The sequence below is a fragment of the Tiliqua scincoides genome, chromosome 1 (assembly GCF_035046505.1).
Source record: "Tiliqua scincoides isolate rTilSci1 chromosome 1, rTilSci1.hap2, whole genome shotgun sequence".
In the NCBI taxonomy this organism is placed as follows: Eukaryota; Metazoa; Chordata; class Lepidosauria; order Squamata; family Scincidae; genus Tiliqua; species Tiliqua scincoides.
The window spans coordinates 172,374,631-172,395,648 of NC_089821.1; the positions used below are offsets into that span (position 1 = coordinate 172,374,631).

General features: G+C 43.2%; 1 protein-coding gene across 1 annotated transcript in view; it reads right to left on the bottom strand.

The window, feature by feature from the left end:
* KHDRBS2 (KH RNA binding domain containing, signal transduction associated 2) overlaps positions 1-21,018 on the bottom strand; it is a 386,303-nt gene that overhangs the window by 117,785 nt on the left and 247,500 nt on the right. Inside the window, exons 5-6 of the mRNA XM_066609491.1 lie at positions 8,165-8,292; positions 6,811-7,006 (exon numbers count right to left, since the gene is read on the bottom strand). Coding sequence (XP_066465588.1) covers positions 6,811-7,006; positions 8,165-8,292 — 324 coding nt within the window. The remainder of the gene's footprint in view (positions 1-6,810; positions 7,007-8,164; positions 8,293-21,018) is intronic.

A 21,018-nucleotide genomic window follows, 5' to 3' on the forward strand; every position in this document is an offset into this window, starting at 1 on the left:
ACCCCTACGCTGCCCAGCTGAATTCTTACTTCTGCCGGTAGCTGATCGATGGGATAGACCATCAGCAGGGTGACACAATGGCAATGGTTACTCCCAGGATGTTGTGAACGTTTGCAACAGCTTCAGCCAGAACAGCAGCTGCTGTGCTGACCAAAGTCTTTGTTGGGACTGTGCTCTTACATAATTACTTTGTTACAATTTTGATTTGCTGAGTAACTGTTCCCCATTAATTCACTTCACTGCAACTTTTAATTTGATTTAATTTTTTTTTAAAGAATTGAATGAAATTTACAGGGATGAAACCCTTCCACAAAGTCAGCTAAATTTCATCCAAAAGATGTATGTTGGAGTCTTCATTTTAGGGGCAAGTGATCATCTTAAAAGGTTTCTGCCACACCTTTTTTTTGACCAGTAGCATGGAAATCCCAGATAATGTAGATATGCTCTTAAAGAAATGCCTACTAAGATTTAGGGGAAAAAATAGATTCAGGGGTTTAGGAGCTATTCATTAAAAAAATCAGAGGGTTGAACTTATCATTATTTTGCTTTGTTCCCCATTTGCACCAAAGGGAATGCACACCTGACCATAGGAAAGTTCCTATACTGTTTGCCTTGCTTATAGCTCAGAGCTCTCAAACACACTGTCTCTTGTCTGACTTCCACTGCCTCGCTACTAGGAAGCCACCTTCCAAATACGTAAGAAAAGGCTTCAGGATGGAAAGACTAAGGTAAGAAGGTTGAGAAAACCTAGATGAAACTGCCAACCAGCTGCTGGTTCAGAGCACTTCAGAGGGCTTTCTCTGAAGCAAGGTGATTTGGAGTATGATTCATTCGGAAGCAAACACATACTCCTGCTGTCATATGTGATGAGCTGCAGAGCAAGAAGAGGTGCTATCAGGTAGAAAACTTGTCCCTAATTATCTGCATCCAGTGTAATAAATGGCTGTCTTATATTGACACAAGCTGCCCCAAGGGCCTAAGTAGACCAGCCTGGAAATTAAAATACATACACATACGCAATTAAATGCACATCTGATGAATGTCTCCATTTCATTACAATCTAAAACGCAAATTGTGCTTGGCTCAGCAAACCATGCTTGACGTAAAATCCTGTTCAGCGGAAGCAGAACATCTCAGTTTAAGATAGGAAGTGCTGCAATTTGGGGTCCCTGAAGTCATCTGATCTTTTGAACATGTCCCTAAGGCAGTAGTTTGCAAACTGTGGGTACATGGCCCACCAGTAGACCACAACCCAATTTTTGGTGGGTTGAGAAACTGACGATGTTGATTAGGCTATGTGCATCAAGGGTTAAACAACAAGCTGCTTGGGGGAACAACACTGTCCAATCACCATTATAGCCACTGAGGCTTGAATGGCTGGTAAAGAGAAATGCTTTACCCAATGCTAAAATGTTTGGGAACCACTTCCCTAAGGAATTGCAGGTTTTGCTTTTTAAACATAATAACGTTCCAATTCTCATTTTGGAAGGGGAAACTCACTCTAGAATACCGTCTTTTCTAGGGGTGGTTTGTTCACTTTTTTTTCTGTATCTTTTTTAGATTTTGAGCCTTTTGGGTGAGTGACATTCTTTTGTTAACTACATTGACACAAGCAGAGACCAAATATTCTTTCTCCCTTGCATTCTACATTTTCCATTATTGCTTCCAACCTTATTTGTTATTATGCCATTCATAATATTCTCCAAAATCTCCTAATTTGGTCTTCATAATAATATATAAACAGTCTACTGTTTATTGCCATTAGAGTAAAAAATACAATCTGGGTTTTCAAGACATTCCAAATATTAGTGAAATATCATTTAGCCTTTTATCTAAGTGCCTGAGGCATTAAAACCAATCCATCACTTTAAATCAATATGTTATTCAAGTTCCACTGTCTGTAATGTAAGGTTGCTCTAATAATCTTTGTTCTTTGTTTGTTTCTCACCACTTTGTTCACTGTGCAAAGCTGCAGTAAGCACTATAGCAAAAGGACTATGAACAAAAATATACTGTGAAGTACAGAAATGGGCACATTCTGCATGACAAATAAATTGGTAGGTATATATGCTTTGCTTTCAGTACCTTTCAATGCTATTAAATATACTTACAAAGAGATATCTAATTCTCTTCATTTTCCTCCCACTTAAATCAACAGAATATGTTCGTTCTTGGAATGATAAGCACCTAACTTGTAGCTTAAAAAACTACTATTACCTCCTACCACTCAATGGAAAAGAGAGATGTGCTAAGGAAGAAAGCTTCCCTGATAACTGAGCAAGGAGACATCTTTTAAGTGCAAGATCTCTTATATTCTGCTTTTTTCCTGCTAAATACAGAAATAGAGAAAAATCCCTATTCATCTTTGTATGGAGTTGGGGTTTTTCCAGTGGCTGTTTGCTAGTACAGGTATAACCTAATTATCCATGGATTTTTCACCTGTGGTTTTATCTCAGCATGATGAGAAGGGCCCTTTAAATCAAAGGAAAAAAAGATGTTTAACAATAGCCTTGTTAATGGGGGAGAGGGCAGCCAGTAGACCATTAATCATTGTCTCTCCAGGCACTTAGAACAGCTTCATTCCAGGGCAAGCAACCCCTCCCTTCCCCCTGAGAATGTGAAAAAAGCAGGTCATTATCACCTTCTCCATTTTTTCCCTGAGCTGTGCTCCTGGGGAAGGGAGGGGTTGCTGCCTTGGAGTGAAACCTTTCTAAGTGCCTGGAGAGAGACTGACTGCCTCTGTGTGCATTACAATAGGTCAGCAAAGCTGTTTTCAACTGGCTGAGCAAAAGGACATTGTTTTTTAAATTGATTTACTTTAGTGCAATTTTTGGCATCCATCCAAGTGAATTCTGGGAGCTGGACCCTCACAAATATCAAGACTCAACCTATATATCTTTTGTGCCACTTTTGAAAACTGGAAGCTATCACATCTCTGGTTTTTAAGAGGACTGAAGGACTTTCAAGAGGGGCTGCTCTTCTGATGATAAACATGCCTTTCCTGTGTCTCGATGCTGCCTTTGATTAAACAGGTTTTGCAGGTCTTTGAAACAACACAAAGCCTTGCATACCCATTTTACCAAGTGCAAAAACAAAACATATACTGCAGGGCAGACCAATCCTAACTTGTGCTGGTGCAGCAGGTTGCACACAACACAGTTTAAGAGCAGACTGGAGATATTTTCCCCTAACTCCAAGTAACGCCCCAGCCTCTGCAATAGGGCTACTCAATGAGCACTTAGAGAGCTGCAGCCAATCACGGCTCCTCGCTATGGTTATCTGTAAGTTAGAATCGTTTGAAAACATGCAGGCATGTCGCATTCACTCTTCACATCTTTGTGTACATCTGACAACACAATGTGCAAATTGAAGTTAAGCTCTATGTATTGGATACCCCATTATTTAAAACATGGAATTTTCTTTGGGTTGCAGGGAAGTTGGTAATCTTTAGACTGCCCATTTGGGGGATATTTTTTAATTGGCAGTGGCTTTCAAAAGTATATATTTGATTGCTAAGTATTACACCAGTGCTAATTTCCTCCAAGAGATGAGAAAAAGTGGAGCTGCAAGTCGGCAAATCTTAAATCAGCCAACCGAATGAAGTCTGGAATGCAATATTTTTCAGCAGATTTGTCGATGTGAGGTTGAACAGGAAACCCATCAAAAAGCTCATTTGTGTTTCCCCGTATCTTAAGGGGACACATTAATGGAGCCATATCAAAATAAATGCTGTTTTCTATGGGGGTGTAGTCACGTGCTCCAGTCAGTCTTGCGAAAAATGTGAATGTTAAAAGATGCAATTAAGATGTGGCTCACCACTACTCTGAAAACTTTTTGTCGAATATCAGTACATACAACGATATTCCAATTTACTAAATCCGTGTTGACAAATGTCAAATACATTATCTCTCTTTCTCATTAGTTCTAACGGAGCCCATTGGCATTTCAGCCCATTTTGTCATCTTAATTCATCTGCTATGGGATCCTTTCAGGAACAATAAATGAGGAAGGTGATTTACTGCCAGTTTCTCAGTGGTAGCTGTTGGGGTAGTATGTCAGTAGTCAGTGGTTAAGTGGTAATTGAGGGAAGGGAGACTGTGGAGACTCTGTGGAGACTTAGTGGCAAGTATTATATAGTGGCACTGGAGGCAGGACTGGTGAGTTATAGCCATTAGTTTTGAAATGAAAAACTGAACCACATCGGACCTATTCAGTTCAATGTTCATTGTCTATTGAATGCTCTGATGCTCCTTTTCAGCTTAAAAGGAAACAGGCCTATCTCTCTATTGTGCTACAAAGAAAGCCACCCAACTCCTCACTGTGAATCTGAGAAGCTCCCTTCTGTAGTGGTCCATTTAGTTAAGGGTGGTTGATACTGACTAGCAATGGTTTTCCAGGGCTCCTGGCAGGGGTCTTTCTTAGCACTACTTAGAGAAGCCAGAAATTAAACCTGGAATCTCCTGCAGACAAAGCATGCGCTGAACTAGTGAGCTATGGCTCCTGCCCACAAATATAAATGGAGATTACACAAGCAGGGAGAATTTATCAGAATAGATTCAAAGTTGTTGGTAACCTTCAGTCTCGAAAGACTATGGTATAAGCCTACAGCACCCGGTATTCCCTGGCGGTCTCCCATCCAAGTACTAACCAGGCCTGACCCTGTTTAGCTTCCGAGATCAGACAGCTTTGAAACAAAATAACTAAATGAACGAAAGCCTTGATCACACAAACAAATGGAATCCTGAAACAAACCACTTGCTCATGCAGAGTACAACTGCAGACTGACCAGCAACACTCTGCGTGAGCCATCAGCTCGATGAGCCCCCTGCCTCCAAAGGCCCTACACAATATACTTGGTCACCACTCATAGTTTAGGTCATTTACTATCACTGGCCACTAGCCTTTAACTATTCAATAAAAGAAGTAGAGCATCCAACATGGAAGCATCACTGATGGTTTCCTGAGTCAGTGAAAGAGAGTTTTTCCAAGGTAGATGAAGTGGAGTAGAGTAGAGTAGAGCAAATGTATTTGAGTAGAGCACTTAGAGTAGAGCAAAGCAAATATTGCCTAATATGAAAGACTTTCAGACCAACTCCCAAGACTGAGCACTTCTGATGTTCCATATGCAATTATCCATGCTGACATCTTTTGCTCTACTCCATACATACAAACAGCTGTTTTCTCAGAGGTCAGCTGTGCTAAATAACGGCATTCATTCAGAGATCATTAGAAATCACACTTTCCACATCACAGCGTTCTAACATGAATACATTGATCCTGAGCAGATCCTGGAAACAAGTTCCATTTAAATCAATGGGACAATTGAAACTACTACATCCCCCCCAAATCAAGCACATTCAGTCCCTGAGATTTCAATTGGAAAGTTAAGCATTTCTGCCCAATGTGGCATATATGCAACAGGGATCAAATGTGTACACTTGTGGGCTGGGCAAAAATGGGTTAAGTGTGTGCTTAATTATTTCTTCGTTTGAAATCAATGACACTTAAGGGTTTTTTGGCTGAATTGTATACAAATACATAGGCTGAGTAATCATGATGTGGGCAAGCCACAATGCACATAGTACCTGCAAATAAAAAGAAACTCAACTTTGTTCCTCCATAGTAACTCCTTAAAAAATTGGTTACAGACCCATCATATCAGATATTCCAGACAGTGAGAATATACCGGATACTGTAATATGTAGGCCTGTCACATATTCCAGACACTGAGAACAGCCAACTGCCCACTCATTCTGATAGTCCCCCATCAACAATCAGGGTACATTAAACCTAGCAAGAAAGCAATTTCTATGATTTGCTTTAAAAAACAAAACAGCATGACTCACAGCAAATTGATTTTTCCTTCTGCTTTCCTATTTAAATGTATATGCTACTTCTGTGCCATGAAGTGGTTTGCAACTACTTAATTAAAATTAATTTAAAAACCATAATAACAGCTTAATTGCTTCTCTTTAGAAACTGCTGTACAGTTCCCATAGAAATAATTCCTTTCAAAATAAATGTGCATTCTTGAGTAACCCTCAGAAAGTTTCTCAAGGTGAATGAGATAACAGGAAAGTATTTGCAATGTTACACCAGCAATATTAAAGGACAGTTTTATTCTGTCTGATTGTGGTTTTGGCAGGCGTGAATTACATAGGAAACTGGCTCTCATGAAAGTCATTGCAAAACAATAGATTTAACAACAGTGCCTGCTTTTCTCATTATGGTTCTCCCATGTCGTACCATAATATTATAAACAGTTGAAGAAAAAAAATATGTTGGCTTGCCCAAAATAAAATCAGTGAACATTTAAAAACAATCATTGATTAACCTCATTATTTCAAAATATTTCAGATGCCGTTTGCAGGCTTAATACATAATACAGAGAGGAATCAGCAACCAAAATGGGTATCATTCAAGACAAGGTGAATAGTATTCTCTGTCTGGCCCCTGTAATGGCACCAGAATCATCCTACAACAGAACCTATCTGCTGGAAAAAGAAGGATGCCCTTTCAGATGGATGGGCTCCTTTGCTGGGACACCAGCAATCCTGATACAACACAAAAACTGACACTGGAGTAGAACTGCCAATCTATTTGCAGTATAAATGGTGCACTCTGGTTGTGCACGGAACATGTGACAGGCTCATGGAACTCTTCAGAATGCTGGTTGTGCATCTGATGTGAAATCCACCTGGAGATGAGCACTTGACGACAAAGCCTAAAATCTACCTTAAGTCATGGAAGCCAGTAAATGCTTCACAATTTTATTTACCATCTCTTTATTAAAAGACAACAGGTACTTACATATTCTTCATAGGCATCATGTGCTGGGGGAGGGGGAGGCCTGTAGCCTGGTACTGCTGGAACTCCTCTTGTTCTAGGGGTCGGGACACCCCTGGCTACAGGTGGTAACGGGAGTACTCCACGAGTCACAGGGGTTCCTCTTGGTGCTTGAGCTCCTCGTCCGGGTGGAGGAGGAGGAATTGCACCTCCACGGCCCCTGAAGAAGGGCAATCCGGTTATTGGGGAAACACACTTGAAAGGTGACGATGCAAAATATAGCGCACGTGATAGGACTTCTGACTAATCTGGACACCAGCAAAGTTTTAAAGCATCCAAAAAAAATACAAAAAAGCAAGCATACAAAAAATAGGTATGACTTTTATCTATTATGTTTGAGATTTGTTTCCTCGGTAGGCAGAAGTAAAGTCTCCCATTCATTATCCCCCACAGATCAATATATGTGTATATATAACCTAGATTACAATGTGCAATGAGCAGAGTAGGCGATGGTTTAGAAAAGTACTTTCAGTGGAGTTCTATATCTCTACTCAGAAGTAAGCCCATTGAGTTTAACAGTGCTCACTCACAGGAACATATGCACAGGATTGCAATCTAAAAACAAAAAAACTCATCTCCATTTTGGAGAAGGAAAAATAAAACTATAAACATGGAGCATGTAACCATATGGTGAAAGCCAACATTAATCTGAGTTACACCAAATGACAGCTGAGGTTTGGTTCCAGTCCATTAAATTAATTTTTTATATGGAAAGAAACAAATGCACTTAACTATGAATTAAGAATAGTTGTTTGGTGAATCAGACCAAAGAGATCATGGTATTTCATTGTACTATGCCCCAACATTGTTCCTCTTTCAACTGAATGGAGGGTATTCCAGGACCTAATTTGTGCATAACTGCAATTAGAAATCTGACAGTTGAACAGACTGAGGGTTTAAAACTTATGGGAGAAGCAAGTCACCATGACACAGGCTAGAGGTTTGTGTGGATCCAGCAGAACAAGTGCACTTTTGTTACAAACTCCAGATACAGTTAGCCATAACTAAGCCCCACTGAAAGCAGTGAGACTTAAGTTAGTCACTGCTAACTCGTTCCAATGGCCTGGAACCTAGTCACAACTTTGGCTAGACTGAGATCCCAGACTCTAGTCTAGCAGATCTTATCCCTAACTTAACAAAATATATTTTATATTCCACTATACTCAATTTGAAACATAAAGAGGATGAGGCCTGCAAAAAACATTCAAATGAACTGCCACATTTTTTCTCACTGATTACTAAATGGTGACCATTCTTTGTTTATTTAAATCATGCCATTTGCACTCCGTCGCAGTTAAAGAATGACAAATCAACTAACCTTGAAGGGGCTGCAGGAGGAACGCGGATGCCTCTTCCTCGAATGCCTCGTCCACGAGTTGAATCTTCGGATCCATTTAAATATGACAATTCTCTCAATTGCTCTTGACGGATTTCATCATTGTAGTCCTGAAAAAGAGGAGGTGGCAGAATGTTTTTCACCTGCTCCACCTGGGTCACATTTTCTGACCTTTCAAAATATTTTGGACTTTTTAATAGGAACCTGCTGCTTGGAAGAAAGCAAGTCACTGGCCTGCACCTGCATTATCCGTGTGCAATGTATTGAGCAATAAAGATGATGACTCTCAATGTACCCTTAAATATGTTCATTCAGAACAAAGGAAACAGGCACACATCAGGCCTGGACAGGTACACTGATGGGGCCTCTGCCTGGCTGCACCCCATCTGTCTGCTACCATCACACTCTGTGGCTACCCATGGAATGGAAGAAGAGCAGCAGCTGCAATAACTTGTCCTTTTTCCTGGCATCAGTCATGTTCACATTCCCGGAGCCTCTTTCCCAATGTTGCTAAGCCACAGGTTGTGGGATAGTTAAAATGACTGGTATCCAGGAAAGAAGATGGAGTGTTGTGATGGTGGTTTTCTCTTCTCACTTCCCAATAAGTCAAAGGATGCCTATCAGTGGATGGAGGAGAAAGCAGCTCCAGTGGCATAGGCACAGCAGCAGCTGTCCCAGTGAAGGAGAGTCTCTTGCCAGAACCGGGTAGCCAGAATGAAAAAGAGTTTGCCTTTTGCCTTCTGAATAAGGGATAGGGGGAGCAGATGTATGCAAAGGTAAAGGGGGGCATAACAGAGATAGTGCCCAAGGGTCCCCACCAAGCTGCTACCAGCACTACTCAGAAGCAAGACCAATGGACACTATGAGATTTGCTTTCTAGTAATGGCGCTTAGGATTTCAGCCTTAAGCTATTCTCCTATATGTATGGAATTCATCATTCCTGTACAGATGATCATCTAGAACAAAAAAGAACATGTGGGGGTGGGGGTGGGGAGGAATGGGTTTGCATTACTCTCCCCCCCTCAACCTCCATATGTTCAAGAACCTGCTTGCACAGAGACTCCAAAAGGCACAATCTGTACACTACATTTGTGTAGACTCATGTTTAAGGAACATTTGTTGTTGGGTGTACAGATACAGGCCCATGTGCAAATAGAATACATCCTAAAATTATATGGAAGTTGTATGTGTGGAGGTTGGTGATGGCAACCTGTGGGTGTCACACTATCTGTTCATTCACTCACAGGGTTCCTTGACACAGCCTTACAGTGCAGTCCTTTGGATTGCCTGCACAGTTGAGGGTCAGACTCAATGACCTCGTAGGTTCCTTCCATAAGAACATAAGAACAGCCCCACTGGATCAGGCCATAGGCCCATCTAGTCCAGCCTCCTACATCCCACAGCGGCTCACCAAATGCCCCAGGGAGCACACCAGATAACAAGAGACCTCATCTTGGTGCCCTCCCTTGCATCTGGCATTCTGACATAACCCATTTCTAAAATCAGGAGGTTGCGCATACACATCATGGTTTGTACCCAATAATGGATTTTTCCTCCAGAAACTCGTCCAATCCCCTTTTAAAGGCGTCTAGGCTAGACGCCAGCACCACATCCTGTGGCAAGGAGTTCCACAGACCGACCACGCTGAGTAAAGAAATATTTTCTTTTGTCTTGGGGTGGTGGTGGACAGGTCGATGAAAGTGTCGACCCAATGTGCGGTGGCAGTGAAGAAGGCCAATTCTATGCTTGGGATCATTAGGAAGGGTATTGAGAACAAAACGGTTAGTATTATAATGCCGTTGTACAAATCGATGGTAAGGCCACACCTGGAGTATTGTGTCCAGTTCTGGTCGCCGCATCTCAAAAAAGACATAGTGGAAATGGAAAAGGTGCAAAAGAGAGTGACTAAGATGATTACGGGGCTGGGGCACCTTCCTTATGAGGAAAGGCTATGGCGTTTGGGCCTCTTCAGCCTAGAAAAGAGACGCTTGAGGGGGGACATGATTGAGACATACAAAATTATGCAGGGGATGGACAGAGTGGATAGGGAGATGCTCTTTACACTCTCAGATAATACCAGAACCAGGGGACATCCACTAAAATTGAGTGTTGGGCGGGTTAGGACAGACAAAAGAAAATATTTCTTTACTCAGCGCGTGGTCGGTCTGTGGAACTCCTTGCCACAGGATGTGGTGCTGGCGTCTAGCCTAGACTCCTTTAAAAGGGGATTGGACGAGTTTCTGGAGGAAAAATCCATTATGGGGTACAAGCCATGATGTGTATGCGCAACCTCCTGATTTTAGGAATGGGTTAAGTTAGAATGCCAGATGTAGGGGAGAGCACCAGGATGAGGTCTCTTGTTATCTGGTGTGCTCCCTGGGGCATTTGGTGGGCTGCTGTGAGATACAGGAAGCTGGACTAGATGGGCCTATGGCCTGATCCAGTGGGGCTGTTCTTATGTTCTTATGTTCTTAACAGCAGTCATTTTCTTAATGTGCATCAAGAGCACTCCCTTCTCGTGCCTCTGCTGCCCTGGAAAGAATCTAATGCATTTGTTGGCTTTCAGGCATGAAAACAGCGCACAAGTTTAATTAGCCTTCCATAAGTTTAAAAAAAAAACAGCACAACAACAAAACAAGACCACCAGCAGCAGATCTTATGATGCCTATTCTCTGCCTCCAACATCCAAGTAATCAAAAAAACCAAGAAAGCAACAAACAAACAAACAAAAAACCCCAAGTGCCCTGCAGTGGTGGAGTGACCAGGTTCGCTTCACAAGTGACACTGTTGTTGTTGTTGAATTTGTTAAAAGCCTCATAGCCATTTGTTTACATGTTGCTGCAGCATTCAGTGACACTTTGCTATAGATCTGTAGAAACACAACCTACACAGATAAAAGAAGAATACATATATCAAAGTGGTTTTAGATTGCAGTAATAACGGAAAGAGCGAGGATTCCACTCTGCGGCATGCAGCCCTAAGGCACGCTACTTGAAAGGTGCCCAGAGGGCTTTTCAGTTTACCTGCAATGTTTCTGTGCACAGAATTCTACCTTTGTGTTCCCCTTCCCCACAGCTTGCTTCCCATGTTGTTACTGTTTCAGGACTAGAAGATGCCTCATTCTCTGCATTCCTCCCCAGCTATGTTACAGCTGGCCAGCACAGTATAGTTGCCCCATAGCAAGGCTGGCCTCTAGGGTTGACACTGGGTCAAGTTGGAAAATATATGCCCTGTCCTACCAGCTCTATGCATTAAATGACGTGAGTCCGCGTGGCATAAGTGCATCCTGATCCCTCCACCCACTTCCCCATTTTCCTTTTAAATCTCCTTAATCAGAGTGGGGGTTGGTTTATTTGAACCACCCTTTACCCCACACAGTTAAGGAGATTTAGGAAAGTGGTGGAAGCAAAGGGAGAGGCCTGGAGTTGCATTTGCTGTGAATGTGCATGTCATTTAACATGTGAGGTTGGTTGGATAGGATAAGTATCATCCAGATCAACCCGTTCTTGAACAGCTTCAGAATGCCAAGGACTCACTCATGATCCCTGAAACCATCTCCATACTCATTGCCTTTGTGTGGTAATGCTGACAGCCAAATTCTACCTAAATCTCCACATGAATTATGCAGCATGAATTACCGGAGTGGCTACTGCTGTATCCAGCAGGGGGTTTCTGGCTGCTGGAGGTCTCCTCTGGGTAAGGGAACTGCCCAGGATCCCCAGCTTACCTGGCACTGCAGGGGGTGAGAGGTGGACGGAAGGCAGCCCCTGTAGCCATCTGGAGAGGCACAGGGGTGAGGCTGGCGACGGCCCCCATGGGTGGTGGCAGCAGCGCACCCTTGGAGTTGCTGCCGAGGAAGACTGGGGCCTGCCAAGTGAGCTTCTCTGAAGTGATGTGGAACTATCCTGGGAACTCCCTAGGTAAGGTTCCAGTGGGCCGCAGCAGGCCCATCCGTCACCTGCCATAGGCGGGGCCTAGCTGGGTGGGGCCAGAGGCACCCTGACTTAGGCCGCTGTCAATTACTGCAGCGGTGACCCGCACCTGGGTGCTCCTGCCCAGACAGCCCCCAGGTGGACAGTGAGGTTGCCGTCAATACAAATCTTGGTGGGGCTGGGAAGCAGGGGGCGACCCAGGCTGGGGCAAGCCAAGCGGAGGGCAACCTGGTCAGGGAGGGGCCCAGTGGCCACCCTGGAGACCTGAGTGTTGCTTCTGCTCCCCTGCCAGTTGGCCCAAGGGGCCAGAATTCCTTGGGGATCCCCATCCCCTTCAGGCTGGCAGCCTTAGCTGCAGCCTCAGCTGCAGAGAAGCCCTGGGGCAGGGCCCGATCCAGGCACAGCAGCAGCAGAGGGGAAGGGGCCGAGGCATTATTATAGCATTATTGAGCATTATTATAATCCTGGAGAGGAAGGAGCAGGGCCATCCGTTCCTGGATAAAAGCTGAGCCCAGCCTGTGATGAGGGCCAGTACAGGTGAGGCTACTGGTTGACGCAGAAGCTGGTCAGCTTGTGAGCCCAGGGCACATGGAGAGAAGGACCAGGGTAGCGCAACCCCCTACCCTCCACATCCCTACTAAGGCCTTTGGAACTGGGTTGGCCATGCTTGGGCCAGGTTCTGCGGGGCCCTGCAGCTACCTCTTGTGGACCCAACAAGCCTTGGCGCCCCCAGAGCACAAGGACCCACCCCCAGGGCGCTACAGGAACATTTGCCGCCTTTGTCCTGGGGTAAGTCCCAGCACCTGGGGCATCAGGTGGGCCACTGTGAGATACAGGAAGCTGGACTAGCTGGGCCATGGCCTGATCTAGTAAGGCTGTTCTTATGTTTGTATGTTCTTATGTTCACTTTCCATAATGAGATGGGAAAAGGTTTCACCCCTTATGAATTCTACTATGAAATATGAACACTGAACCTTTTACTCTCTTAAGAAACTTGGATGAGGCTTACCAGACATATATATATGACGCCTGATCTCCTTGAAGAAGGAGCTTATGAAACCAGTCAGTGGACCAGTCTTCTGCTGAAAAACTTTGGACTATACTAGAGATTTTCACCCTTTTTCTTCTCATGGTACGCTGACAAGGTGCTAAAACTGTCAAAGCACACCACCAGTTTTTTTTTGACAATTGGCAAAGTACACCATACTGCCGGTAGGAGGTTCATATCCCCCAATGGCCCTACTAACAAATGTCCAAACTCCCATGGCAGACCTGCAGACCATTCGCGGCACACTAAAGTTCCATGGCAAACTGGTTGAAAATAGCTGGACTATACCCTAAAAATGCAATTATGGTCCTAGAGGTTCCCTGCATTTAAACCCCCCAAATCAGACTGTTTCATTAAAATAATGATATTGCATTTATATAGTGTTCTTGTTTTTTACAAGAATGCTCAATTATTTTGGTCCTTTTTGGATGACTGAAATAAGAGAATACTAGGTACAAGGAGTGGGATCAAGCCTGCTGCCCCCCATCAGCCCCAACCCCTGCACATTGACTGTGAATAGAGCTGTGGGTAGGCAAGTTGCATGCATGCATGTCCTCTCCCTGCATTTTGTAGGATCCTCATAATATGTAGATCCTTATATTTCACCGTGTCTCTTGACAGATTCTTCTTGGACAATGATTGTTTTATCAGCTCTAGAGTTATTGCTTCGGTGTTATATGGTTCCTATGGCAGCTCGGGCTGGATTACACGCAGCAGATGCTCAAGACAGGTGACAGCCCAGAAGGCGTCAAGCCAGGGGTTGGCAGTGGACTGATCTTCCCTGTAGTTTAATTGTGTAGCTTTGACAACAATAGCATAAATGGCAACTATGATATATAATGGAATGTAGGTGGGATTCTAAATAGAGAACAAACACTTAAAAATCAGGCTATAGATGGATATTTGACTGCGTGCTACAAATTTCTGAGGAAGCGCCAGGGAGAACATGATATTTTCTGATTTTTTCAGTGTAATCACTGGATTTTTAAACTGGTCAGCCTCCCCTTTCTGTTCACTTTCTCAAGGTTGCTGTTGCCTGACGTACGAGAAGATAAAAGATGAGAAACCGCTGAAGCAATGCTGCAAGCATGTAGTGTATGGAGTTCTAAGTGATATTTTTCTCCTTGGGGATTCTGCAACAACACCCATTGTGATCTTGCATAACTCACAGGGACATCTCTGGGAATATGACCAAGCAATTCCTGGTGGATTGTACTCATTTTATTGAAAATAACTTCTGGGAATATCATCAGTCTCCAGGGAATCATGAGGGGTGGCAGCTTTGTCTTGTCTTCCGTGCACAAGGCAAAGGCAGATCAGGGGATTTTACCCGCTTTGACTGGGGAAGGGATGTGGCTTAATAGCTTAGCGTAATTGCAGCTAGCAGGTCTAGTGGAGGAAAGGGCATTAAGAAGAGAAAGTTGGTGTACACCTGAGGAAAGTAGAATTGTTCAAAGAGGGCCCTAATCAATCTCAGGACACTGTTTGGCTCAGGGATGTTGGATGAAACCCCGGTGAGTAATGAGTCAACTCAAAAGCCAATTGGCTGGGAGAGAAGGCAGCTCAGAGCTTCCTTGACTCCTTGCAAGCATCAGTCATGATGAGTTGGGATTGCCAGGAGATCAACTGCAGTATAGAGCCAGGATGGGGATGCCTCAAGGAAAAGGGGAATGTATGACAACAGCATTGAGCCAACACAATGTGACCAAGGAAGCTGCCCATTTCCACTGGTCCACAGCAGTCACCCCTGCCAATGCAGGCCAAAAAAAAGTCTCCTTCTATGCTCCATTGCTCAGTTGTCACAAACCCAGAAGTGCGGGGCTTCTGGTTTTATTTAAAGCAACTATACAAACGAAGGAGTTCCTTTGTCCTCACAGTTCCTGTATATAAACCAGAAGTCTCAAACTTAGCTGTCTTGGACACTTGCTTCAGCATAGGAAAGGCAATAAATAAATAAATAAATAAATAAATAAATAAATAAATAAATAAATAAATAAATAATCCAGTTCTGTTAAAACTGCATGCAGCATGGTAGGGAAGCAGACAATCTGCTTCCTGTTCAAGCAAGCCAATTAAAAAAAATACAAATGCAATCTGCTGAAGACAAATACAAAACAACCAACAACACAATCAAATAAAGTCCATCAATCAACAGGAAAAAAAATGCTTGATTGAACAATGACATCCTTTTATCACCACTGAGAGATCAAAGGAGATGGAACAGCTGGGACCACCCAAGGGAGGGAGTGCATAAAGGGAAGAATATGTGCATATTAGCGGACAGCTATACTTGGGCTTCATTTAATGTCCTGATTCTACGTATGTGTGCCTTCCAATATCTAAATGTTGATATGATTGAATTCTTGACTGCATGCAAACACATTTCATGGGATTTCAGTGCATGTAATTGCTCCTATGCATAGCTAAGATAGAGCCAAAAAATTTCCCCAAACAATGGAAGAAATTGAAAGCTGAAGCAAGAGCAAACTGTGCATGCACACTGGCCATCACAAATTCCAGCAATTCAAGCTAGAAGAATGGCAGAACGCAAATGAATGGGTACTGTTTTATGACCAGGATTTAAATCAGAATTGCATACTCCAGAGGTGAATTTTAAAGGAGGGAAATGTGGGAGCATCCCTACTTCTGACACTATCATTTGTCTTTCTTAACACTCCTGATTCCAAGCTGCTCCACTGACAAATTGTTTTGAGATGATCTTAAGTGTCCTTAAGTGATGTAAGAATTGATGTACAGTATATGTGTGTGGAAGATGATGCTTTGCTATTTGTTGCTACTCACAGATCTCTGTTACCTTGCTGCAAGTTAAATACTTCAGTGTGCATCACGGACTGCTGCAATGTTTCATGCAATAGTCAGTCACGTCACAGCCACAAGATGAATGGAGTTTGCATGCCTGCTGTGAAGAACAAATGACTTGACAAGACTGGATTTCATTTTCACATTTCAAACAGCAAGAGAATCAATCTGACTAGAAAATATAATGAAAGATGTGTAAGAATGAATCATCCTTTCACCTGATCTCCCCCCCCCCCTTCACTCTGCCTGTTTTAGTCATTGCTTTCATCCGAGAGATCAATGTGGTCATTCTGAGTCGGCATGGATGTGATTCTTGGGTGAAAATTCCAAATTCCAACTTAAATAGGCACAGAAAGTGCATGGTACAAAATGTAAGGTCCCCAAATGCATAATGGTTTGGAATCTCAGTCAGTAGTGCTATTCTCAGGCAAGAACAACTATGTGTGCATACACCGGTGTGCACAGATACCACTGCTATCACTTATGTTCTCAGTCATATCCAGAAGAGCTTTAAAATAACAGCTGTTTTAATGCTCCTAGATGAGGTGCAGCTTTTCCAGATGTGTATGCCTAGTGTCTCCACTGCCTAGTGTCTCCACGTTGCCTAGTGTATGCAATGTGTATGCCTAGTGTCTCCACTGCCTCCACTTGCGCCCATCTGCTTCGATGGCACTATGCCAATGCATAGATTGAATTTATTATCTCACTAACGCACGGGTGCCAGGTAATGATGGGTTTAGATGGGCAGCCCACAGAGCATCATATGTGACAAACCCACTGCCAACGTCCCGTCCTTTGTGGCATTAATGTCTCTGTTCTTTTTTTCCTTTTACACTTCAATGTGTCTATTAGCCATTTGATATGGATGGGACCCAGTTGCTCTGTGCTTGTAAATTCACTCCACGCAGGACACAGAACAAAATAAATAGTACACATTGATTTTTTAATGATGGCTCGATTACCAATGGATGGATATTTACTGCTTGGACAATTGTTGCCCTTCCGGTAGTGACTGGGGACCAAATAAAAAAGTTCTAGGAGTCTGGCTCCAACAGATCAGATTCAAAGGCTTCACTCTTTGTATACCCATTCAGATGCTATTGCAGCAGCACTACTTTTGTGGAGGAGAGGTCGGGGAGTGGTGGCAGGCTGGCTTATGGACATGAATGGCTGCTGGTTAGACAGAAGGCATCACCTATTAAACTGTGTGTTGTCCAAGTTCCCTGTATTTAAACATGAGGCATGGTAAAAATGGTCACAGTGAAGTTGGTAGATACAGAGAAATGGATGAGTGCAGGTGTGTAGGGGAGCATTTCTCAAACTGTGGGTCAGGACCTACAAGGTGGGTCTCAAGCCAATTTCAGGTGGGTCGTGTAGCATCTAGCTCAGCCACCATTGAAATTACAGAGCTGAAAATACAGGGTACAGAGCTGCTGGGCAGAGTGAGCTCCTAGTGGGAGAAAAGAATGGAGCTTTGCCCTGAATAGGTGGGAAGACGGGACACTGGAAAGGGAGAATGTCTGTATGTTTGGAAAAAGATCCAAGTCCGCATTCTGTTTTGACTTCCAAGCTGGAATGTTTGAATTTTGAGCTATGCAAAATAACAGCATGAGTGCGCTGTGTCCTTTGGCTGATCATGGCTTAGGTTTGAAGCCTGAATTGCTGATGTCCCTTCTGGTCATGACATCACTTCTAGGTTAACAACATCACGTCCTGTGGGTTCCAACAGATTGTCATTCTAAAACGTGGGTCCTGGTACTAGAATGTTTGAGAACCAGCGGTATAGGGGGTTATGGGGGTGTTGTTTTGTGGAAAAGGTAACTGGATTGTTTGGGTGTTCTGCTCAGTGGGGCTCTGGGACTAGCCATGAGCATGAATCTTCCTCTAAATGCTCATTTGTAGCCTCCTCTCTTACAGTCTGAACCTAACCAACTTTCCAGTGAAAAACTGCGGGGACTTTTTATTAGGGGCAAGGAGGAAATTGATAAGAAATTAAATTTTGTTAGGGAAAATATTTGACGGTGTGTGGGAGAGAAACAAAATTGTGGAGATGGATTGAAGGGGAAATGAAAATGGGGACATTTGAACAGAAAATGAATGTTTTCCAAAGATTTAGCTGAAGGGAAAATGGTCCCATTGGTTGATTACTCCTTCTCTGTTTATACTCCATGGTCTTGGTTAATTGTCTTTCAACATCTTTAGTGTAACTTCTGTATGTTGTGGAAGAAAATCTGAGGTTAACTAAGTATTTTTGTATCTGAGTCACCAAGAGGCCTCCACTCAGCATGCAGCTTTTGGGCACTTTGCTTGTCTTTATCTGGTCAGGCACTGTTTTCAACAGTGACCATCCACATGTACCTGAAAAGTTTACAAGCAAGCATGACACAACTGGGCTCTTCTGGTACCTGTTTCCAGCATCTGGTATTCAAAGGTACACTACACTGCCAATGAAGAGAGTTCCAGTAAGTGATCACGACAAATAGAAAAAATTCCATGGACAGAGCTGGGTGGAACAGGCAGAAGAAGCATTGGGTCAGTGAAGCTGAGGAAAGGTTTGGAGGGAATAATTTGACAACATGGATGGGACTTGTAGCACAACCACTTTTGGTAGACACCAGCACCCCCGCTAACAAACCAGTAAACAGTAAGTGGGAAGGAAAATCACCATGGATGATACAACACATCCAACAGACATGGGAAGCAGGGAAGCAGTGTGCTTATTCCAAAGAGTCTATAGCCAGGTAATATCCCCATTTAATAAATATCACTGGATAATTTAAGAAACAGCAGTGCTTTGTTTCACTTTTAAAAAATCAAGTTTGTTTGCAGTGCTATAAATCTTAATTATGCCAGAAAGATAACAACGTACAGGATTATGTTTCCAATTTTCTGCCACAATGAGAATGTCTTCCAGGCAATGTAAGCCTCGAAACATCTACTGGCAGACTGCAAAGCCATAAACCAGAATTCCATCTACCTCCTTCTGAGGCTAATTGATGGTTGAGGGAAATGTGTCAGCTTGCCACAGTCAACCCTGACCCAAATATAGACATTATTTTTCTCTGTAAGTATGCACAATTAAATCCGTCTGGCATTTCAGCAGGGGAGCCTTCGGTTTACAAGTACAAAGGAGGTCTCAAGTCGCAATCATTGAAGAGGGCTCTCGACGGTGCTGCTATGAATGCCGCCATGATTGCAGAGATAAGCATGCATGCCTGTTTTTTTTAGTCCTTGAAGCATTTTGATGGGAGAAGTGTAAACTCATCCTATTTTGGTGTCCAAGGAGGTAAAAGGGGCTGGAAGGTTTTTGAAAGGGGGGATACGATCCAGTGTGTGCTATTGTCACTGGAGCCACCCGTTCCTTCTCCCTCCCCATCCTCTGGTTCCTCCCCTGGAATGCCTGATTACACCATCTCCCTGTCCACAATCCGCCACCCCCCATCCCAGTTTATCTACTCTGGAGCAGGTCTGCTCCAAAATGGCTGCTGATGGCGCACTGCCATATGGCTTGTTACAAGAGTGGGACTTGCTATCATAACAAAGTGGGTACGATTGGGCTGTTAGACAAGAGGGGCTGTAGGTAAACTAGTCTTCACTTAAATAGAACTCATGAGCTGCTATTTAAGGATTCCGATTCCATTGCATATGCTATGGAATGGCATCAAGTAACTCCTGTTTGAAGTGTGGATTACGTAATATCTGTCAGAAAAATGATAGATTAGATGAAATCATCTCTCCCATAGAGAAAGCATCCCTACTTTGATGTCAGGGAGAATTTGAAACACCTTTTAACAATATCTGTCCACAGTGAATTATTTTGTCTCTTTTGCTGGCCGTAATTAGTTGCCAAACTTTTTTATTTCCAAAATGCTTTACAATGTCTGCAGTATAGTTTCTTTACTGAATGGTTTGGTTTTTTTTCTCACACCCTATGGGGGGAAAAAAAATCATCATTTTGTTTCTGGAGAGAACCGAAAAGAATATGCATCCTTTTGCTTCCTCAATTACCCAATCCTTTTGGTTATACAAATTTACTGTGCCCCATATGTTCTCCATATTAGTTAAAATCTGTGTTAAAAATTACTCCAGTTTATCCAGTCTTAGTAACTGAATGGTGATAAGTCTCCTCTTTTCTCTATCAGTAAGCTCATGTTTCATTTTAGGACTGTGTATATGGCTTCGGATAAATTTACAAAGGACACCGGTTTCAGGATGTAACTCGATGGACTCATTTTCTTCATCAGTGGCCCTTGGCACATACACCCCTTAAATAGTGGACCTCCCCAGCCCCACACCCTGAGGCAATGGTCTGCGATGGCACCTCCCATGGACTGTCGCCTCTCTCAGGTTCCCCGATGCTATAAACTGTGCTTCCGGGAAACTTGAAGCACAGTTTCTGACTCTGTCGGGGCCTCAGAGGTGCTTCCGCGGCATTCTACAAGCTTGCACCCAGGGCATTTGCCCCATGGGTCTTAATGGCAGATTTGTAACTGCACCCCTTTTCATCTAGTTTGGTTATACAGACTTCAGTGAGAACTTTAACCAAAATATCTTTTGAGACTTGTCACTGTCAAATAGTGGATGTACTCTCTTCTGCTAACAGTGACAAGCTTGTCAATAGTCAACCTTATGATGGGTGGTGTCTAGTTTTCAGGGGTCAAGACTAAGGTGTTACAATATTTGGAAGGTTGACAATTAGTTACCCTGATGGATCCAGAAAATTCTATTCAGAGGCATTTAAAGTATCAGAGTGGAATTATTCAAGTGAAGAATAAGGGAAGGAAGTTCTTCAGGAGGGCAAAATGTAGTAGTTGAGGATGGATGAGAAATGTGAGGCTGGAGCATGATATCTTGAAACTGTTTTCCTGCTGGAGGCTCCAGTTGCATTTCACTTCAAGGCTGCTGCTGGGCTAACATTAGGAACTGCTTCAATCCCCTTCTCTAAAACAAGTTTGAACAGCAACAAAAAAAAAGCCTTGATGAAGAACCACATCATGTATTTTGAATAACTGGCAAGGCCAGCCCATTGATGATGT